This window comes from Oreochromis aureus, linkage group 20 (assembly GCF_013358895.1).
Source record: "Oreochromis aureus strain Israel breed Guangdong linkage group 20, ZZ_aureus, whole genome shotgun sequence".
Classification (NCBI taxonomy): domain Eukaryota; kingdom Metazoa; phylum Chordata; class Actinopteri; order Cichliformes; family Cichlidae; genus Oreochromis; species Oreochromis aureus.
The window spans coordinates 9,533,421-9,556,805 of NC_052961.1; the positions used below are offsets into that span (position 1 = coordinate 9,533,421).

Genomic DNA, 23,385 nt, shown 5'->3' on the forward strand with positions numbered 1-23,385 from the left:
GTAGAACAATATGGTGGAGTGAATGTTTTAAATTATAGTGATAGAAAACTGAATACGTGACTAATCAATGCGATAAAGTGTTATTGTATTTAACCTGTAACCACCACAGCTGGTGTTTTGGGGGGTTTTTTCAACCGTTGAAAAAAAATCCCCCAAACCCCCGAAAATAGAACACTTTTACCATCCATAATTCAAAATTTTGGGATAATATCTCAAAATGTCAGGTTATTTATTTATCATAAAGAGTTGGTTACTATTTCAAAAGAACTCACAGAAACTCAAGAAATTTACTTTAAGTTTTGAGTTCTTAAGTCAAAAGTTTGAAATAACCTGAAATTAGTGGAACTTTTTTGTTTTTCAGTGGTCGGATTTTTTTCTTTTGTCAGCCAGAGCTAAGTCGAAATTTCGACTTACTGAGTACGTTAACCGAAATTTTAACTTGTAGGTTCCAAGTTTGAAAAAAAAAGGGTGTGTTTTTTTTCAGTGGCAGAATCAAGTTTCCATGTTACAGATGTTACACCGCCGGGTGAATATTGGATGTTTTACCGTTCTCTGCCGCACGGTGTCGCCATTTCACCCGAGGAGACGAAAACAGACCGCCACGCCTGTAGGCGGACCCGCACAGTCGTAGCCAGTATCAGCAGACCAGACACTGGATACAGACAACAACAGTCAGTGACAGACCGAGACCGTATTTCTGTTTGCAATCAGCTATGGGTGTAGTGTAAGAAGAGAACACAGTAGCGCACCACAATATACCTCGAAGTTTCATCCTCATGAAGGAGCTCCGTCCTGGCTGAGTTTGGGAGATGGGAGTACTCAATATTGCAGACCAGGTACGCGGAAAGAAAGCGCTCCGTATTTGTGCTGTGGCGCAGTCTATTTGCTGGGAGAGACTCTGCTCTTGTGCGCAACATACTACGTCTTCTCCGCCGAACGGCTTGCTTTCATTATTAGCTCGCGGCGGGTGCATGCATATTTAGGCGGAAATTCGCATGGTAATGGTATTATTTGAAAAGATTAGCAATGTTCGTCTTTTTAAATGTTAATCTGTGAGGGTTTTTTGTTTTATTTTTTTTTTTATTTTTTTGATGGTGTAGTTTAGGCCCTGGTCTGGGTCAGGGCCAGCTCTGTTGCAGAATTAGCTAGCAGAAGCCATTTGGCTAGCTGACGTAAGTAAAAATGGCCTGTAGGCCTCAGCCAAAGGCTTGGTGTATCTGCTGGAAGCAAACAAGAAACCCATTCAGTTACACACATTGGAAGTATTCAGTGAAACATTTAACGTCACGGGAGTACATTTAACCTCTCCACTGCGCAGTTGGCGGCTTTAACGATGGTTTGACCTCCTCAGATGAGACGTAGATGATGTGTGATGGTCGTATAAGAGTCAGCGCTCCGGCTGCACGTAATTTTATGCAACGTTATTTTTTGCGGTAATTTGACTGATGTTCCTGTATTGCAGCCTCCTCTGGTCCAGGCCATCTTCAGTCGCAATGCTGAAGAAGTTCAACTATTATTGCACAAAAAGGAGGATGTCAATGCACTGGTATAAAGCAGATTCAGTTACCATGATCATGATTTTGAAGGACGTTACCCCCAAACATAAAAAAAAAAAAAAAAATCCCTTTTATTTTTCCCCCCGCATATCAGGACCAAGAGCGTCGTACGCCACTTCATGCTGCTGCCTGTGTGGGAGACGTCCATATAATGGACCTCCTCATTGAATCAGGTGAGTGAATTGCGTCCATCTATCTGTGCATTAAGTATTGGCGACCTCTGTTAGCGAAGTAATCCTAACACCTGATCATTGTTCTACAAAATAAGCTTGCTCATTCTTGGTTCACTCTACCTTTGTATCACCTGAAATATAGTTTAAATCTACTATGTAATATAGTATGTAATAGTGTTTCTGTGTCTGTATCACAGGTGCCAGTGTACATGCTAAAGACCATATATGGTTGACCCCCTTGCACAGGGCAGCTGCTTCCAGGAATGACGTAAGCAATGTATTTCCTTTTTTTCGTTTAAGACTGATGATTTCCCAGTCAGATGACCTCATCATCTAAGTCTGTTATGTATTAGTTTACAGAGATTATAATTCTCATTTAGATTTACACACTTATGAACTGCACTAAATTAAATGTGGGAAGCTGCAGATGTGATATACACCTTAAGCTGTGGTGATTGCTTCGTTCTCCCCAGAGGGCAGTGGGTCTGCTGCTGAGACGCGGAGCTGATGCAAATGCACGAGACAAGTTCTGGCAGACGCCTCTGCATGTGGCTGCTGCCAACCGTGCCTCGCGCTGCGCAGAGGCCCTGCTGACCCAGCTGAGCAACGTGAACATGGCAGATCGCAGTGGCAGGACTGCCCTGCACCATGCGGCGCAGAGTGGTTTCCAGGAGGTGAGGCTTAAGTGATTTGCTTTGTTTTTGAAGGACATAGAATGTTCTCTCTGCAATAAAGTTCGATCAATTTGTCTTGCAGATGGTGAAGCTGCTGCTGAACAAAGGGTCCAACCTGAGTGCCATCGATAAGAAGGAGAGACAGCCTATCCACTGTGCTGCTTACCTGGGTAAGCAAGTTTTACTTTTCTTGCCAAATAGCACATACAGGAGTGATGACAAGTGCCAGCCTGGGCTTTTAATCTGTTGAAATAAGTAGAACTTGTAATGAATTTTGTCTTTCTTGTATTATCCACAGGGCATCTAGAGGTTGTGAAGTTACTGGTGTCACGCAGTGCTGACAAGAGCTGCAAGGACAAACAGGGCTACACACCTCTCCATGCTGCTGCTGCAAGTGGTCACATTGAAATTGTAAAGTACCTGCTGAGGATGGGGGCAGATGTGAGTAACTATGTAAGAAATATTTACCTTCAGAACAGCCAAAGTAGTCTTCTCTCATGTCTGGTTTATTAATTGTGAGCAGCTCAGGGCGCACTTTATTTATTTTTCAGGCTTTTGGCACATTCTGATGTTGTTTTGCTCCGTGTTTTATTGTCAGATTGATGAGCCCAATGGCTTTGGAAACACTGCGCTTCATGTGGCTTGCTACATGGGGCAAGAAGCTGTGGCTACAGAGCTGGTGAACCATGGAGCTAATGTTAATCAACCCAACAAGTGTGGCTACACCCCTCTGCACCTGGCTGCCGTCTCCACCAACGGTGCCCTCTGTCTGGAGTTGCTGGTCAACAATGGGGCAGATGTCAACCAGCAGGTAGCTGTTTTGGTTCTTCTTCTTGCTTACTTTATTTCACTATTTCTGAAAGTAGTGAAACTCCACATTTTTATTTAGGGTAGCTTTGCAAGAGCCAGAGTTGGAATAGTTGTAGATGGGTTGATCAGATTATTCGATCCTTTGGCCATTCTGACAACATATACAAATATTAAGCAAAAAAAGAACCAAACAAAATCCAGAATCCAGAAATTCTAAGAAGGTTTCATTTACCATTTATGATTTCTCAGTTTGTAGTTTACAGTGCCTTAAAAAGAATATTACTGCACATTTTTGTTGAAGAAAATTATCAAACAAAAATCTATGGGTGCCTTTATCCCAGTGCCAGAGTGCACCGGCCCAGGTTTAAGTCTGGGCTGTCTTCCTTCTTTCTCTCTCGCTCTCTACTTTTCTGTCTATCTTCACTGCTCCACTATCCAAAAAGGCAAAAATGCCCCCCCAAAATAACATACAATATGCACAACATAGCTTTAACTGTAAGATTCCTTGCCTTCTGTTGCATAAGATCCCTGAAATGTGTTTGTTACCCCCTGCAGAGCAAAGAAGGGAAGAGCCCCCTGCACATGGCAGCCATTCACGGACGCTTCACACGCTCTCAGATCCTCATCCAAAATGGTAACACAGAGTGTCCTGTCTCATATTTATTTTTATTTTATTATAAGATCATGTCACAGTGTCTCTTTCTCTTCTGCTAATGGGTCTTTGATTTACTCCCTATACTCTGATTTCCGTCAGGTGGGGAAATTGATTGTGTGGATAAGTATGGCAATACTCCTCTCCACGTTGCTGCTAAGTACGGCCATGAACTGCTGATCAGCACTCTGATGACCAACGGAGCAGACACGGCCAGGTATCAGACAGCTTTAAGTGGTGTTGCTGATGTAGTAATGTAATCTTACTGTGAGGTTATAGAAATGGTTTAAAGCATAGCCCAATATGAGGGTGCATTAAAGTTTATGCTTCTCGATGTAAGATGCTTGGTTGTAAGTAGATGCATTTGTAACATCGACTGTTTTGTTTCTTCTTTGCAGACGTGGGATCCATGGAATGTTCCCCTTGCACTTAGCTGTGCTGTACGGGTTTTCAGACTGTTGTCGCAAGTTACTCTCCTCAGGTGTGTTTAATAAATGTGTGCACTCTTCTTTACCCTAATCCCTTACCATCTGTGTCTGTGTATTACTTTGAGATAGTTGTTACCTCCAGCTGTTTGCTCATTGCCCCACAGGTCAGCTGTATAGTATAGTTTCATCTATGAGTAAAGAGCATGTACTATCAGCTGGGTTTGACATAAACACCCCTGACAACTTTGGGAGGACCTGTCTACACGCTGCTGCCTCTGGAGGGTGAGATGCAGAATCTGGTTTAACACTAAAATATTAAAATGAGCAGAAATATTGCACATTCATCACATTAAATTGTTTACTTCCATTTAATTTATTCTCATGATCTTTGTTTTTGTTGTTTTTTGTTTTTTTTTCTCTTTTCAGAAATGTTGAATGTCTGAACTTGCTTTTAAGTAGCGGTACCGACTTGAATAAGAGGGACATAATGGGAAGGTCAGTCCCGCTTATCTTGTTTAGGTGTCATCTGGTTTTAAACAGCATCTGAGTATCATGTCCTGCATACTCAACACAGGTTAGAATTCAAAGTGAGGACTTTTTTCTGTCTGCAGGACACCGTTGCACTATGCGGCTGCTAATGGGAGGTACCAGTGCACTGTGACCCTGGTGAGCGCTGGCGCTGAGGTCAACGAGCCTGACCAGACAGGCTGTACTCCCCTGCACTACTCTGCTGCCTCTCAAGCCTTCAGCAGGTTAGACACTTGTTAATCTCCTCTCTGTTTTCTGTTTGAAAAGACTGAGTCAACACAAGCCACCAAATTCAGCCCAAGTCAAAAAGTCAACTGTTATTTTAGAAAAATGGCTGGCTGATTTTAAAAACCTGTAATATAGATACGTTATTTTGAAATTCATTTGCAGCTGGGGAGCAAATGCGACTGTAGTCTTGAATGCCTGAAAAGAAAACAGCTGGATGTCTTTTTGTTTGTGAAGACGTTTTGCCTCTCATCCAAAAGCAGGGGTCTCAAACTTAAATGAGCTGTAGGCTACTGCTGGCACTGTCATCTCATGTGAGGGCCACTTTATAGTTCAAGCAGTACAAAAAAAACCCCAAACAAACAAGAAAACACCCACAAATACAGAAAATGTAGTGTTTTGTTTTGTTTGTTTTTATTTCAAATATTGTATAACAAGACAAAACTGCAAACCTGAACACCTTTTTTTTTTTTCTTTTCTTACTCTTAACTAACTGAAGCCTTTCATTGAACTACCAAATAAATAAATTAGTACTCTCTTTCTGGCTTTACACATGGCAGCACTTCTGCTATAATTTTGTATTTAACAAAATAAAAATGCAGACATAAGCGTACACATTAGTTTTTGACTGCTAGTGAAAATTGTTTTCTTTACAAATAACTCTCACTGGACTAAACAAAGCCAATCCCTCCCTCAACATGTTTGTACATTCTGCTCATATTGCCTTCATATTAAATATTTTTTTTCTTTTTAAAGAACTTATTTTAACATTGCACTTAACAACAAACAAATCCTCCCTAACAAAAAAAGTAACTTCAAGAGCCAAATTGCATTATGTTTCTTCACGTAGGGGTGACGTGGGCTGCAAGTGGCCCTCGGGCTGCAAGTTTGAGACCCCTGTCAAAGAGGCTTCTTCAGTTCTCAAACATGTGATGGTTGTTTTAGGTATTTGGGTATTCTAAAACAGCAGCTCACACTTTGATGCAAGGTGTGAGATGGGGTTGAAATGCCTGGGAAGGCATCTCAAAACTGTATCATCAGTGGCTGATAAGTGGTGTCATAAGCCACCACCTCTAAACGATGGTTGTTCACAGTGGACGTAGTCCCTCATTTACTCCTCTTTCAAACCAGCTGTCTTCACAGTCCTGCATCCTTTAAATGCAGGTGTACAGTTGAGTTCTGTTGAGGTGGATCTGATATTTTATGCCATGTGTTTGTGGAGTAATTATTTCGTTTCTCTGTGTTAAGGTCCTCTGTGTCGGATAAACTGTTCTTAACCAGCCTTTACAGACAAATATGACTCTATATATGACCCATATGAACCATCAAGTTTGAGAAGTTGGGTTTTAACCACGTCACAACATAACTTAGGAAAGTTTGACTAAATGGAAGCATTTCTTGTTTGTTGCAGAGTTGATCGTCATTTTTCTGGGAGCCATCAGAACGATGAGGACGAGGCAAAGGAGTCATACTTGTAAGTTCTATTTTTTTGTCTTTTTTTATCACCTGACCATAACCGGTTAATTGTAGGCTAATTACATGTCTTCTTTATGTCTTTTTTTTTTTTTCTTCTTCTTCTTCTTCTGATAACAGCTGCTTGGAGCATCTTTTGGACAATGGTGCTGATCCATCAATGGTGAATTCAAAGGGTTACAGTGCTGTTCACTATGCAGCTTACCATGGCAACAAACAGAACCTGGAGCTGGTGAGTTTCCTGTTTTGAACCTGCCAAATAACTTGGCCCATAGATTAATCAGTCATATCACACGTTTCACATCAGGTTGGGGATTAGTTTATGAGACTAATGACAATTTATGTAACATTTTCTTTTACTAGTTTCTTTCCTAAATTACACGACATCAATTCTCCTACCTTGCTTTCAGCTCTTGGAGATGTCCTTTAATGCACTAGGAGACATAGAGAGCAGTATTCCAGTCAGTCCACTGCATCTTGCTGTAAGTGTTGCACTCACTTGCAGTCACTTCTGCTCCTCTTCAGCTTCATAATCTTAACTAAATGCAAAATTTTGACTACCTTCCTCTGCTCGTTCAGGCTGATAAGGGCCACTGGCAGGCTTTGCGTGTGCTCACAGAGACTGCGGCATATGTGGACATGCAGGATGCTGCAGGTCGTTCTGTACTCTACTTGGCTGCACAGAAAGGCTACGCACGCTGTGTGGAGGTGCTATTGGCCCAGGGGGCTTCCTGTCTCCTCAATGACAACCGCCTCATGTGGACTCCAATTCATGTTTCAGGTATCTGAGCTGGAAGATTTCTTGATACAGCAATGTTTGTGATTCTTTTCCCCAAGTCGATTTTGTGTCTTGGTGTATTAGTGTGTTTTTGTTTTTGTTTTTTCCCTTGTAATTGTTCTTTTGTATCTTATTACATTCCAGCTGCGAATGGACACTCTGACTGCCTGCGCATGATGATTGATTATGGGGAGGAGGGAGATCTCACTAACATGGCAGACAAATTTGGCCAGTGAGTTGTTTTATTTTTTTTTTTTTTTTTTTTTTTTTTTTTTTTTTAATTCAGCTTAAAAAAAACTTTCATGCTTAAAGCTAACTTGACGAGTGAACCTCCAGTGCTAAAGTGTTTTTTTTTTTTTTGTTGCTTTTGTCCCCATCCAGGACCCCTCTGATGCTAGCTGTTCTCGGAGGACACACTGACTGTGTCCACTTCCTGCTGGAGAAGGGTGCCTTGCCAGATGCCAAGGACAAAAGAGGCAGCACGGCTTTGCACAGAGGGGTAGGTCAAAGAAACAACAGTTAACCTAGCATGCATGTCTTTGGACTGTGAGAGAAAGCTGGAATACTCCTAAATGCCATCTCTGTTTGAAATATAGTAATTTAAATGTTGCCATTAAACTTGGAAGTTTAATTTTTTTTTTCCTCCAGTTGTAAAATTTTTGTCAAATGTTTTGAATATAAACTGGACACTGCTCAGATATACAAAGTTTTATACAAAAATACCCAAATGCATATTAGATTGTGTTGTCTTTGGCACTTTTTTTGTTAAAGAAAATAAAAACAAAAAACAAAACTTGGTCACGTACAAGCACTGGACTGAAAATGAGTGAAAAAAGCAGCAAGTGTCCAAATAAAAGTTTGAAAGACCTTCGGAAAGTCTGGAGAACTATCATTCAAGACCACTTTAGAAAAAGTTTGGCTCCTTGGAAGTAAAATGTGAAGGAAAAAAAAAAAGTAATATTCTGAATTCAGTTTTTGACAGTGAAGTTTAGCTCATTCCCCATTGTTTTTGTTTGCACAGGCTGTGTTGGGCCATGATGAGTGTGTGACAGCCCTGCTGGAGCACAAAGCTTCTGCTTTATGTCGGGACACCCAGGGTAGGACACCGCTGCACTACGCTGCATCCAGAGGCCACACAAAGATCCTGGCCAGTCTGGTGCAGGCCGCCATGGCAACAGACCCACAAGATAAATTGCTGGACAACAAACAATACACCCCATTACACTGGGCTGCTTACAAAGGTTTGCTCAGTTTGATCATCTGGAAATGCCTAATCCCCAAACATTAATGTTACACATAATCACGGTCACATCTGTTGTCTCTAATGCTAAGTGTGTGTTTGTGTGTTGTTCTCAGGGCATGAAGACTGTTTGGAGGTTTTACTTGAATATAAAACATTTATCCATGAAGAGGGAAACCCTTTCACCCCCCTGCACTGTGCTCTGTGAGTGTCTTGGTCTGGAAAAACTAATTACCTTTACTGGGGGGGTTTAGATAATGTTAACTTTTCATTAACATGGTTTTCTTGCTGATAGGATGAATGGCCACTGCGGTGCTGCAGAAAGACTGCTGGAAACCTCTGGGGTCCACATGATTAACACCAGAGATGCCAAAGGAAGGTGAGGCTGCAGAATGAAAAGTACTTTATCAGGTTTTTAGGAATACATTTGTTCAATAAAAAAATTAAAAAAAGACTGGGACTTTTATATTGTGCAAAAGATGACCAATGTGCAGGAATTGTGGTTACCAAAAAGCTGGCTGTTATAGATCTGTTTTTATTGTTCGGGTTTCCTGTTTTCTTTTTTGTATTACTGTAGGGTCTTTACCTTACAATACAAAGCACCTTGAGGCAACTGTTGTTGGGATTTGGTGTGATTTTGGCTATAAATAAAATAAAATTATAGATGCAGGGATGGGATATGGAGTTAAATGTTACATAGTTTATAAATGGGCAAACATTTTCCCACATTCTCGACTGGGAGATCTTGATGGAGTATCCAAAACAGATCATTAATAAAGGGGGCATAAAAGACGTTTTAAAAAGACCTACAGCAGCCTGGTCCTGTTTCAGCTCAAAGAGCTGGACAGGAAAGTTGGCTTGTCAGCACAGACATTTAAGTCTTTAACACAAATCCTGTCTCTATAGGACCCCACTGCATGCTGCTGCATTTGCTGAGGATGTCGCAGGACTTCAGCTCGTGCTTCGTCATGGAGCAGATATCAATGCAGTGGACAAAAGTGGACGCTCTGCTCTGATGGTAGCTGCTGACAAGGGGCACAGCGGCACCGTGGGTAAGTCCTACAACTGTTGCTCGTGTGGGATTTGGTTTTTGTCGCAGAATTTCTATAACAAAAAAAGGCAAATTAATGAAACAAAAAAAGAATAAACAAGTTTTGTGTCTTGGTGTTGTCCAGCCATCCTCCTTCACCGGGCCAAGGCTGACCTGACACTGCTGGATGAGAATAGGAACACTGCCCTGCACTTGGCCTGCAGCAAGGTATGTGTTAGTTATTCACAAGATCCTCAAATCACAGGATTCTCTAAGGAATATCTTTCTGTTGACTTTTTCTTTTTTTTAAACGGTCATTTGTTTTGTTCCTCAGGCTCATGAGATGTGCGCCCTGCTGATTTTGGGCGAGATCCACAGTCCCACTCTGATAAATGCCACCAACAGTGCTCTGCAAATGTGAGAACTTGGCAATATTTTAAACCAACAATAGATTTTTTTGTATATATGGAATTAGACTAACACCCACAACATGCTGCATAGCCCATGTTTATTCTAGTGTGATTTTTTTTTTTTTCTCCCTTTCAACTGTAAAGTGTTAATATATTACATTTTTCCTGCAGGAATCTATTTAATTTGCATTAATTAATTTGTAGAATTTAACCCCTGTATTGTTAAGAAGATATTTTGCCATGTTGCAGTAACAGATGCACAGGAATTTAATTACTATCACTAGGATCTACATCTGAGCATTGGATTTAGGATGGATCTTTTATTGAATATTATGACTTGCATGTATTTATTTATTTATTTTCCCAAACACTACCTTGCTTGTCCACAGGCCCCTCCATCTTGCAGCACGCAATGGCCTGGCTACGGTGGTGCAGGCACTGCTGAGTAGAGGAGCCACGGTGCTGGCTGTGGATGAGGAAGGTGAGCAACACCTAAATTTAGATTTTTCAGTTTGCTTCATCTTTTTATAGATAAGAACACAAAAGGCAGTCCACTTTCAATCAGTTCATTTATTTTGTTAATCTTGTTACTGTTTGAGGGAGGTAATGTTGAAAGCAGATTTTAATAGGTCTGGGTTTGATCTTGTAAACAAACATGCATTGGCCACCAAACACTGCTACCATTATATCCAAGTGTTCTTTTTGTTTTTAGCTCTATATTATTACTGAAACTTGTGAGCTTTATTAATGGCACATGGGTTAAATATGCAGGCAGTGGAATGATATTAAAGCCATTACTTATTGGATTTTGGCCCTTTATGTGCAGGTAGCCAGCGGTGAAAGAAAAAGATCTATTACCTTAATAACCTAATGTGCAAAATGTCTCTTTCTTCAGCTGTAAAACATTTTATTGTGTTCATTAACTAACACAGACTTTGCATACACGTGGCTGTGCAAGTAGTGAGCAATGGCCTTTTAGTGCTCTGAGGGTCATTGTCCAAAGGCAGCTGCTTTTGCACTGGATCTGCCCATGATCTAATTTGTAGAGGGTTTTTTTTCTGAAGTGCTTATTGTTGCTTAGTTACAAAAGCTTCCTTCTTCAGTGCTGGATGATGGTGACAGGCAGGATCATTGTAGATAATGTTGATGCAAGTTCCACCCCTTCTTGATTTTGATTGGCCACTGAGATAGAAGCAACACTTAGGTGTGAGGCGAGTGTTCAGAATTTGAGCTATACCCAAGGTTAAAGTGGTTTACCGATGCCTGTGGACAACAAACCATGTACTGGAAGTGAGTCAGTAATGAGAGCTTTAAGAGGGGAAGCTGAGGCAAACTAAGCAATTAGAGTTAAGACTCTGAAATGCTCTTAGAGCCAAGAGAAAGTGTAGTATTTCTCTGAAATTGTACCACTGAGTTACTTTAGAATTTATATTAGTAATGTTTCATTAGTTAATTATCGGTACTTCCAATATTGATTAGAACATCTCTGACACATGATGCTCTAATGTGGATTTTGATCCGGAACAGGACACACCCCAGCTCTGGCCTGTGCTCCCAACAAGGATGTGGCTGACTGCCTGGCTCTGATCCTCTCTACCATGAAGCCTTTCCCCCAGCGGGACCCTTCCTCCTGCTCCTGCTCCTCTCCTACAGTCTCCCCCTCTCCGGGTCTCAACTTGTTGAAGCACTGCGGCATCACCGCCGCCTGCGCCCCGCTGCCCAGCAACGGCCTCCACAACGGCTACGTCAAAGACCGTCACGGTGCACCAGTTGGCCTCGACGGGTGTCTGTCTGAGTGAGGCCACACGGCCCTCTCAGTCAGCTGCTATCACCATCATCACCACCAGGGGGCGACTCCCTTTAAAATGGCCCAGAGGACCAGGAGAGCACCCACCCACATGTCTGTTTTGTGTATGTATGTGTTTGTGTGTCTGTGTGTGCGTGAGTGTTTGGTCTTCTCTTGAGGTGCAGTCAAACCTAATATGCAATTAGATCCCATTCCTCCATCTCCTAATAGTGCTTAATATGTAGAGGCACATTGCTCTACAAGGTCACTCAGATAAAGTGTGGCATTCAAAATAAACACTAGCAATCTGGCCATCTCTAAATCATTTAACCCTTTAAAATCATGTTGACATAGTTATATAACCAACATTTAAGAGCATGTCTGTATCCTCGACTGTATTTCGCTTCATATCACTCACTATAAAGAAAGTCATATCATGTTAAATCAGTTGCAGTGACCTTGTAGAGGAACATACAGCCTTCCCAAATTAATGATCAAAGAGTTTCTTTGTTTTTATGGTAATTACTTTCTTCTTTTTTTTTCTTTTTAATTTTGTTTTTAAATTGTCCGTTAGCCTAGATTTTTATGAAGGAACCACACAAGGGAAAAATCTAAATTTTGCTTCAGAGTGCAATGCTTGTGTACTACAGTACAATCTGCAAATTTGGAAAAGGGTCACAAAGATGTTAATTCCATAGTGTACTTTAAATGTACGGCCTAGAATTGTTTGGCATTTTAAGATAATTTGGTAATGCTGCTGAATACATTGGCATGCTCTCCTTCCAAAGGAGAGCCATGCTTGGGTCAGCATCGTAACATCGATCTGTTCTTAATGCTGACTTCATTTTTTTTAAAGATGCTAAATAAGTGTTTGTTAAGCTAGAATGTTTCTAAGCATATAAGTTATGACCAAAGTTGATCAACACTACTATGGCTATAAATTATTTATTTGAGATGAACTGTACTGTATAGAGAAAGACAATAGATCTCGATATACCTCGTCAACTCGTTTAGCAGCTGCTTCATCTTCACCCAGGGTCCGTAGGCCTAATGTTCTCTTTTTGTAGGACTAGAGAACTACTGTAGGATAGTGACTGACTGAGGCCTTGTTCTATTCTAGATGAAGGCTTTACTAGTAATATCTGCCAACAACACCTCATCAAAGCATCATATATCTGAGCACATAAGTGAACAAGCCATTTCAATTTATTTCCCATCTCTTTAACAGTGTTTTTAAGGAAAAGATTTTAGAATCTGAATGGCCTGATTGTTGAAAAGAGAGTGATCAATTTTGGGTTTTGGCACTAATGTTTTTGCTCTTTGTGTTTCTGAAGTTGAACCGGCCATCAGCATTGCGGTTTTAACAAGCTCTCTCTAAAGGAGTATTTCTTGGAGCTGATGAACTAGTCTTAAGCATCTAATAGCTTATATGTCAACCGGTGAACGCTGATCAATTAGAACAGATTAAGGAGTATTGTCTGCTATTTTTATTGGGCAGTTTTCAAGCAATATTTTCTTTTGGCCTTCTTTTGTTTGGCGTTATTGAATAGACAATCACTGTCACAAGGGCTTTTGTTTCCCTGGAATGTGTTTTGATTTTTCCTTTTTTTTCGGGGGTTAGTTTTTTGGGTTTTTTTTATTATTTCATGGAAAAATAACCTAAAGACTAAACGAATGGCTCTGTGTGCCGGGCATTTTACTGTCAGTGTCAACACAAATGCACTGGATTGCCTTTATGGCATCTCATGAAATGCCTTTTTGACCCATGCCTTCCGTACATAACACATCATTTCAGTTGGATTGCTTAATGGCAGAGAATGACGAGCCCTAAGACCAATTATGTCTCCACCAATTTGATTGGAACAGCATTAAACCACAGTGTCTAGTGGCAATAAAACTGCCCGGCTTTTCTTTGTGTCCCGGCATTATCAAAGACCAGGGAGTTTGAAATCCCTAATAGAATCAAATAGGGCTAAGAGGAAAAAGAGAGGGATCTTTGCTTAGGCCAATACCTGTTACTTAGATTTCAGGAATAGCAGAAATCCAAATATGTGCTTTTTTTTGTGTTCATTTCTTTTTTTGTCTCTTCATCCCATTTTCTGGTACTAAGCATACTAAAGATGATTGTATCGGACCACTAGAGCTGTTTGTGACTTTTAGATGTTATACCTATGCTATTTTGTTGTTGTTGTTTTTATTTTTAAAAACCATCGGCTGGTGGTTAAATTACACTGAGTCAGATTGTTTTCATTGGCGCGATAACTTCATATCCAGTGGTAATGAAGTGGCACAATTGCACACGTTAGTTGACTGGATGAGAGATGAGGACCTAGGCTAGGCTATGTTGTTAAATACACCTTACAAAAACACTTTCACATAATTGTATTTAACTTGGTTTTCTAAAACTGACAATAGTACACGTTAGGGCAGTGATTTCTATGAGTTAATGATTCATAGTTGGCATTTAATACGACCTCTATAACTGACTGAAATGAAGCGAAACTAATTGGTGAACCCCAGCCTTCGTTCTCTTGATTAGTTTATAATTTTCTCGAGAACCAATATAATATTACTGGGGATAGGTACATACTTTGTTGTAATCTCAGGATCTGTGCTGAAACAACAGGCAGAATTTATTAATCCAATCAGATCTCTGCAGGATTATTATGTCTACACTTTTTCTTCTTGATGGGATGTTCCATAATTGAATTCCTTTTTAACCCCAATCCCACAGCACTTAATTAGATAGTCAAGCACGCACTTTAGTACATTCAGGTTCTAAGTGTGCAAAATAGAGCAGATGTAATGTATGTACTTATGTTTACATGCATGTGTAATGCTGCTGAAAACAGGAAAGTAGGGTTGTAAAAAGACAAGCAAAGGCTGCAATGAAATTGTACTCTAACAATGCATTATTTAAAATAGGAAAAAAAGAAAAAAAGCAGGTGTATTTTCGGGGACAGTGTCCACTGCCCGCTGACTTGAGTTATCGGTTTCTGGGTGCATGGCCCAGCAGCGTGATATGGTTACATTACCCAGCCTACTGCTGACGACATAGACTCTGGTCTAAGTCGCTTAAAGTCAGTCCAATGATTTTTAAACACCTCAGGCAGGCTCCTCAAAAACTACATACTCTTTCTGCCATCAGTAGGTGCTGTCAGGCCAGCCTGTCCAGGCAGGGGTGTCCTTTTTTAATTTTTTTTGCTTGCCTCTTGTGATGTCCATATCTGACCAGTAAATGGAGCCATTGCCCCTTGCAACTATACAAGTCGTAACTGAATCCTTTTGTTTTATTACAGTGTTCTTATACATGCTTTTTTCATTATTATTATATTATTATTATTTGTGTGTACCAGTAATAACTGAATGATTGTGCACGGAGCTAGATCACGATTTTGATATAGCAACGATTAAGCAAATGGAGCATATACAATATATCTGGAGTCAGAAATGGAAAGCAATGAAAGGTCCACTTGTAGCAATAGCGCACGTGCGTGTGTAATAGTGTGCAGCACAAATATTGCACTGCCATCTGTTTAGGCCAGTTCAGTAAATCAAAGCATAAATGCCAATGGAAGATTTAAATGCGGGTTAGATGTCATAATCTTTGGTCACAAAAAAACAGGCCTGATTGCCAAAATGTGTTAAGGGGGGAAACCCCTCTTAGTAAAGCAGCAATGGATTTATGCATTCAAGCAGTTTACAGTCTGACCATCAAATCTGAGCCATGAATTTTCTGACTGAAATGAATGTAGGGTCAGTTTAGAGCAGGACAAATTGCTTTTTCCCGACTTTAAACTGTTGCTCTTCATTTGTCTTGCATAGATATGATTATACAGGTAGCATGTAGTAAAATAATTCTCTGCATATTATACTGTGTGTGTGGTAGTCTTCCTGCATCGAAGGTCTGGATATTTCTTTTGGCATTATCATTGGTGTATAGGCTTACTGTTGTGAAATATCACGTTTCTTTCTCTATACATATTGTGTGGAGTGTAGCCTACAAGGTAAACGGAGGACAGGAGTTCAGATGAATTCAACATTCATATTCATCCATTCCATTGAGATTGCCTTACAGTACAGTAAAACAAGAGGGACAAGAAGGTCTACAGTAGATACGATCACACGTTAAATAGCCTATATTTGACAAAAAATGCACCTAAGCTACACCCATTTAGTGCCATAGAAACCTTGATTTGCCTTTAGACATTAATCACATTTACTCAGTCAGTAACATATTCAGACATAGGCAGGAGTATTATAAATTTTGTGTTTGGAGCTGCATGCGTTTCACCAGTTATATTAGTCAAAATAAAAGCTATAAATATTTGCATGGGATATTCATACTTGAAACCAAGTATTCTGTTTAAAAAAAAAAAAAAAAAAAATTTGGTGTTGCTAGAAGTCTATTTTATAATTGGACATTTTTTGAAGAATATACTTAGTCCCTTTGGTATTGGCAAAGCAGTCCCTAGGTTTTGTGGTAAATAAGGTGGTTTGTAAAGTGTGTTACAAGGAGAAAAAAAACAATTTTTGATGTCCAAAACTGCATGGTATATATACAGAATAGAACTGATTTGCCTCAATGGATGTCTTGGTTCTTACTTGAAGTAAATGGCAAATTTCAATTCAGCCCTCTGATCCACTGTTGAGCCTTTTGCCTTAAAAGCTATAAAAGAAAACGATACCTGGCAGTACCTGTTTAGTTGTGTCACCTTCAGAGTTATGCTGCTAGGTTGGATTGCTGAAAAAGAAAATTGGCTTTTTTTTTTTCTTCTTTTGTTTGGTCTTACAAAAATCTCTGGGTGTCAAGAAGCACACAAATAAATTGAGGTAGCACATAGCTCAAGGTTGCCATGGTGCAGAGATTGTTCGGAGTGGTTGGGATCTCGCCATATTTTCCACTGTGAATGAATTCAGAGTTCACTCGTAAACAATCAACTTTGGCTTATGTAATATCTAGAGCCAAACGACCGGGGTGGGGGGTGGGGGGAGAGCAGTGGTGTACCTCAGAAATATTCAGACAGAAAAGAAATTCTTGCTTGTACAGCTATGCTAACAAAGAGTTCAGATCTTTTGATCCATTTTGTTGTGAGTTGTGTAATTCTGCTTAAACCAGCCTAAATCAGATGTATCTACGCGGAAGTGTTTGAATAGTGTCAGTAGATGTCTCATGTTTCCTACCTTACGAAGGGGCAGCCAACTGCACTTTGTACTTTTTATTGGACCTGCAGTTTTACCTCATCAGTGATCTTTTGTGTGACAATGCTGACATTGATCCTCTGTGATTCTTTTTGGGGGGGGGGCGTTCTTTTTTTCTTTTTTTTTTTCCTTCCTGATGCCAGTCGTGAAGATTTCTCGTGTAGTGTGAGTGACTTTTCAACATAAGCCCTTTTATTTTTTTTTTCCTTTTTTAACTGAAAACTGAACTGAAAAGCCTAGTTAACCCTGTTGCGACATGTTTCTCTTTATTACGATCAACCAATGACTCTGTTATCTGACGCAAGTCATGTGGAGCAAAGAGTAGAGTCTAAGTTAAGGTGGGAAATGAAGGTAGCTATAAAACTTTACCTCTGTAAGTCAGAACAATACAAGTTTTACATTATGACTAATGCTCGTTTGACCGCCTTCCCTGCCTGAACACTTGGTCATTAATTTCCCCCACCAATAAGACCTGTGTAATATCGAACACAGTGTTGGCATGGTGCCTTTTATTTGTTACTACCGAAAGGTACGGTCTTCCATTTGTATTTCCCAGAAGCCTTATATTGGGAAAGAGAAATTACACTGAACATACATGACTACAGTAGATGGGCTCATACTCCCACTGAGCATTATTACTTCAATCTAGTGTGATCCAAGTTAAAACGACAAAAACAAACAAAACACTCTAAAGAACTCCTACAGTTTTAGTCTGGATTTCACTATTTGCTCCCTTCGGGAGGCTGAATAACTTGCACAGTACTGATGCGATTTAGGGCACATCAAACATCAGATGGATGGGGATCAATAGTATGAAGCACAAATCCAAAGAAGGCACCTCGGGACTCAGCTGGCTCTCTCAACAATAAGCGAAGGAGCCTATAGACCAAATTGAGGCAAAGAAGTGAGGAAAAACATCTAACTCCCTAGTGCAGGAAACATGAGGTTTGATTGTCAGTAACACATTAACTGTAGAAAGACCATTGCCTGGAATTTCAGAGCTTTCTTCTGATTGTTCTTCTCAACTCTTGGGTATTCGTTGACGGTTAGTAACTTCACAGCGCAGATTGTGAAACAATGCGGTACCTGAATTCAACATCAGACATAGGTAAACTGTTTGTTGTGACTGTGTTGCGATTTGATTGTGGAGATTGTTTTTTGTCTTTTATTTTTAGGCTAGACTGACTACAAGTAGGGTTGCAGTAGTAGCTGTGTGCAGTGTTAATAACAGTGTGATCATATTATAGGAGTGACGTAACATTTGTTGTCTTACTTCGACATTAAGGCATGGATCATCTTCTCTCAAGCTGACCTCGTTTGAAATGGAAGATAAAAGTGCAATAACCTTTTGTTTATCATTGCTTCCTCAGTTGGGAAAAATATTTAATATGCCCTTTTCTTTTTTTGTTAACACCAAAAGTCACTCATCTGTAGCAAATGAAGGATTTCAAGTGGTCCTCTTGTTTGTGATCAGAGAGGTGGCATTTGATTGTGGAGTGTGTGATATTCCATTCTTAAAACTGTGATCGACATACATCTTTAACAGCTGCCTGCTCAGACAAAGGACCCTGCACAAGTTGATAAATTTGAGTAGGAGCATTTTTTTTTTTCTTCTTTCTTATGGATGGACTTTGATGGTATTGTAGTTTGGACTTCTGGTTTAATAGCCGGTATAGACATGTTCATTTGCATGTGTAGATGTGTATATGCATCCTTTCTTCCTCCTTGAATGAAATGTTTTCTCAAAAAAAAACAAAAAAAAAACAACCATATTTAGACCTGCTGTCGGTGATGTATGCGGATAAATGGAAATATGAAATGCCTTATATTTGTTTTCAATGTTAAGCATTAAGGGTTCTTACATGTCCCTCCCTTTTCAGCGTGTAGCCTAAAGCTTGTACAGTTAAGAAACTCATGAGATTTATATCTACTGTATAGCCTGTGTGTTTTCAGAATTTGTTACTTGGAGGTCCTGTGATTGTGGTTTTAGAGAAACATTCCCCTTGAAAGTGCCGTTTGTTTTCACCAGCAAAAGATGTGTCTTTGGGGGGAAACCTTTATTTACACGAAGGAAAACAAATGTTCAAAACACTTTCCAGTGTTTACTGTCGAACTGAATGACACAACGCATTCGTGCAGTTGAACCAAGGCAGCAATCTTCTGATGGAGCACCTTATCGACATGCTCCTTCTGTGAGCCCACAATAGAAGTAGTCTCTCACCAAGCTTGATTACTCTAAAGCAGAGCCATATCAAAGAATTTGCCCATTAGGAGCCCCCTTGAATGTGCTATTAGGAATAGCCTACTGTAGGAAAGGATGTATACTGCATGTTCTTTGACATTTTAGTAGTGGTTGTCCCTCTTTTTCTCTTTTTGTTTCTCCGTGTTTTTATGTTTAGTCTGCTTCACTGTAGATGTTGCCACCTCATTGCAACTCACGAGCTATTAACAATCCTCTCACAACTGGACTTAAAGCAGGCGTTGATCTGCTGCTGAGGCAGCCTTAAGTCATTGCGAGTTTTAAAAAGGAAACGCTAGTTCAATGGGTTGCCTGTTTTGTGTTATTTTATTTTGAGTGGCTTATTATGGGGTAATGACAAAGGAGCCCTTATCATGAGTGGAAGGACTTTGAATCAGGTCATGTGATGAATTACAATCAAAGAGTTTCACAGTGCACCTTCACAGAAAGTTAAACAAAAAAAAAAAAAGTTGGCTTGTCCACCCAACATTCCAAAGTTGATTTAATTTTCCACAGTCCTGTCCCTCTGATTGAGGAATTTTATTTTATTTTTTTCCTCTTTGCTGGTGAATGAAGTGGGCATGTGTGTCAACGACAGGGTTCCCTATTTAGCCTAACGCTGATTACCTCATTTACAAATCTGCAAATATACTATTCTACTGTGTGTAAAGGAGTCAATGCCATCACCAGCAGCGCGGTCTCGAGACCTGTGATGACAACAGGACCAATGAAGTTGAAATTAGTCAATTTTGAAATATGACCAGTCTGGGAATATAGGGTTAAGACACGATTCAGACATTATTTTTTTTTTCTTCTTCTTCCTTTTCTTTTTTTTTTTGTAAAGATGAATGAGCCTATTAAGATTTCTTTAACTAGTACATCACCACAGCTGCTACCCCAGTCAATGCAGGAGCTGTCAGAAAGCTGCAGATACTTTTATTGTTTGTTTTTTAAATAGCCAAGTCAATATTCAAAGTTAAAATCAAACACTTGTTAAAACACAGCTCTTCAAACTCCAACTGGACTAGCAGCTGTTGGCACTAGCATGGTTCAGGAAGCCTGGTGTATCACAATTGTTTAAGTGAACGATCACATTAGCTTCACTTGCTGTTTTTTCAGTAGCATTTCTCCTACCTCCTTGTTTTGCAGCCTTGAGTATTGTTAGTCTCTCCACCTGTTCTGACTTAAAAAAAAAAAAAAAAAAAAAAAAAGTTTATTCACAGTACGGGAATACAGATTTATCATAAGCAATGGTAGTTATACATAAAGTGTGCTTGGTTGTGCTGTATGTGTACTTGTCTATTTGACGTTGGAAAAAAAAAATATTTATGAGAAGCATTTATACGACAAAATACCACTGGAATGTGAAGCCAGACAACGTTATGATGCAGATTATGATGATAGTCTATCCCCTTTAACATTCAGTGGCGAATGGTCAGAGGAATCATCTTTTTAAGAAAATGAATAACCATTGGCTTTATATTTTAACAGCATTTATTTCTTTGGTTTCCTCTTATGCATATACTTCCCCCATCTAGCCCTATGGTATACAATATTTCAACGTTTACAGCTTCCTTCTGGGTCAGCCATTGATTTTTATTTTTTTTTATTTTTTCTCCCCCCTACAGTTGTAATGATATCACAGTTTGTCACAGGGATGATAGTAAGGTGTATTTGTAAATGTGGATGAGTTTGAGCCCCTCGAGCCGTATGCCTTTGAATCCATCTGTCCACTCTGTACCAAATTCTGCTACACAGGCGTCTTGTTTCCGCACTGCCCCAACATTTTACATCCAGTTTTGAGTACAAAGGGGTACGGGACAAAGGTGAAAGGTTTGAGGTTTTTCAGACCAGGCCCCGCCATCCCACCACCCTCACAACCACCCAACAGCTCACCCATGCCTACTCTAAGACAGGACCAGCCCAACTCCCCCACCCCTCCCCTCCCCTCTCACCCACTGTCTCACCTTTAACCTCAAGCCATTCATTTTTCTGTTTTTGTTTTATTTTAATTTTTTTCGACAATGCAATCCTGAAAGCACTTTGCCTTGTTATTCCTTTGTGTGAACATGTGAATGATAATTTGTTACAGAAATGTTAAATATGTAAAAGATCATTCACTGTTTTGGAAAAACCTGCATCTGTCTTTCTGACGTTAAAAGGAAAAAAAAAAACAATTTAGTGACATTAAACCTGAATCTATTTTATAAAATGTTTGCTGCAGCCAATTGGTCTTGTCATTCAGTATTGTGGCTTAGGGTTGTTTGTGTTCAATAAAGTGCTATTGCTAAATATTTCTTGAGTCTGGAGTTATTTATGTTTTTCGTGTGTTGTGTTTTCGCCAGTGTCTTTCAAACTAGGAACCTAAGAAAAAAAAAATAAAGCTGAGAAGACATTTTAAACCTTTTTGTGTGTGTGTGTGTGTGTGTGTGTGTGTGTGTGTGTGTGTGTGTGTGTGTGTGTGAGAATCTACTTGAGGCTTGAGGTTTCTCAACTCAAATGAGGAACTGACAAAGCAAAGAACTTGACTGTATTTACCACCACTGTTAGCTCACATTTTATAGTAGTATGATGGGAGTGTATTGGACTTTGACCTTTGTGTGTTACTCATAAGGAATTAATATACTTTTTAAAGTGTTTGTTTTCTGCAAAATACAGTAACAAGCGACATTAAAATATTGATCTGCTGGAGTTTATACCAGATTGAACCACTAGTTTCATAAGAAACTAATGTAATAAAACGAGTGACTTGCATGCAAAAGTAATGTGAATATTGCCATATCTAGCTCTAAGTTTCCTCTAACAGCGAGACTAATTTGAACTCAATTTTATCTTGCTTAAAACCACAGTTTTATAAGAGTACCAGTGCAGTTCAATGACACCGTGTCAGTGTTGGAGGAGCATGCACTCACACTGTTATAGACGGAGTCATTCATTTCAGTGTCTGCCCCCTTCTGCTAAACCGGATCCACCCACTCTGCATAAAGTGCATTTTCTATCTGGATATTTCTACCTATTTTTTTCCCCCCTTCCTGTTTACCTTCTGTCCTAAATATAACATTATGTTCTTTCACTGCATGGCTGAGAAAGAATTGTGTCATATTTGTGTGGCTGTGCTGTGGAAAAGTAATGAGCAACCCTCCGTTTCTTTATGCTTTGCTAGGAAAATGGCAAATGGTTGCAGCAATTCAGCTACATGCACAAACATATCTTGAAAATTGGTATATTTGGCAGATTGCACAACTCCAACAAGATTGAAAATCAATATTTGGTATTCCTAAACGATGCCTGAACTCTTAGACACATTTTAGTCTGTAAGTAGTCTTCAGGAATAATTCTATAGGCATCTTGAAGGAGATTCAAAGTTCTTCTTTGGATGTTGGCTAATTTGTGTTCTGTTCCCTGTCAAAGTCACCCCCACACTGTTGATGTTTAGGCTCTGGGAAGGTCAGTCCATGATGGATAGTGATCCAGTTTGTGTGTATGGTTTTTTGTTTGTTAATCCGGGTATTCTTTAACTTACTTTGCTTTTTGTGGTCATTGTCATGATTATAAATTAAGCCATTCATTGTTTAGTTCTCTCCTGACCTCCTCCAAACATTGAGACAAAAATGTAAAATCTGGATTCATCATCCTCACACCAAACTGGTCATTACAGATGGATCCCCCTCACTGGGACTGGTCCTGCAAGAGGTTTTTTTTCCAGGTAAAGGGAGCTTTTCCTTCCCACTATCACCAACTACTTGGTCACAGGGAATTGGGATGTTGGGGTGACTGCTGGGGTTTTCTTTATTATTACCAAGTGTATACCTTACAATATAAAGCACCTAAAGGCAACTGTTAATGAACTGTAAATAAAATTTAATTTAACTGAACTGAGTCACATGTTGCGACTCATTGTCAGTCATGGCATACCTCAGCATTTTCTGTTTTAATTTTTTAAGAATGGCTTCTTGACAGCCACTCTTCCACTGAGACCATTTCTAATGATGCATTTCTGAGGTCCTGTGTCAAGTCTTTGCTGACTTTCAGACACAGGTTTTTTTTAGGTCTTCCACTTCTTTTGTCTTCCAACAGGCTTCTAATAACAAAGTACCTAAAGATGCAATTTAAAATCAGATAAATTAGCAAAATCTTTGCTAATGCGTTATCCAAAGACACAACACTAGTTCATCCCATGA

At 39.7% G+C, this 23,385-nt stretch overlaps 1 protein-coding gene across 2 annotated transcripts; it reads left to right on the forward strand.

Moving 5' to 3' along the window:
- Positions 1 to 652: 652 nt before the first annotated feature.
- Positions 653 to 21,498, forward strand: ankrd52a (ankyrin repeat domain 52a). 2 transcript variants are annotated; one of them, XM_039604532.1, is made up of 28 exons: positions 653 to 836; positions 1,463 to 1,546; positions 1,651 to 1,729; positions 1,927 to 1,997; positions 2,203 to 2,403; positions 2,486 to 2,573; positions 2,702 to 2,856; positions 3,002 to 3,214; positions 3,769 to 3,847; positions 3,968 to 4,082; positions 4,264 to 4,346; positions 4,458 to 4,575; positions 4,720 to 4,788; positions 4,905 to 5,045; positions 6,458 to 6,520; positions 6,640 to 6,751; positions 6,930 to 7,001; positions 7,099 to 7,300; positions 7,442 to 7,529; positions 7,679 to 7,796; positions 8,319 to 8,538; positions 8,654 to 8,741; positions 8,833 to 8,916; positions 9,444 to 9,589; positions 9,713 to 9,795; positions 9,902 to 9,984; positions 10,367 to 10,458; positions 11,505 to 21,498. In XM_039604532.1, exons 1-28 carry the CDS (start codon positions 810 to 812, stop codon positions 11,774 to 11,776), a joined length of 3,246 nt encoding a protein of 1,081 aa, XP_039460466.1. In that variant the 5' UTR covers positions 653 to 809; the 3' UTR covers positions 11,777 to 21,498. The 2 variants fall into 2 exon arrangements, with proteins under 2 accessions (XP_039460466.1, XP_031597789.1); XM_031741929.2 differs by having other exon boundaries at positions 2,702 to 2,844.
- The last annotated feature ends 1,887 nt before the right edge of the window (positions 21,499 to 23,385 follow it).

What these genes read in the sequence shown, in the direction of transcription:
- ankrd52a (XM_039604532.1), top strand. Translation starts at nt 810, where the DNA reads ATGGGAGTACTCAATATTGCAGACCAG. An exon ending in ACAAACAGAACCTGGAGCTG is followed by an intron (nt 6,752 to 6,929) that starts GTGAGTTTCCTG and finishes CCTTGCTTTCAG; the next exon opens with CTCTTGGAGATGTCCTTTAA. An exon ending in ACCCCCCTGCACTGTGCTCT is followed by an intron (nt 8,742 to 8,832) that starts GTGAGTGTCTTG and finishes TCTTGCTGATAG; the next exon opens with GATGAATGGCCACTGCGGTG.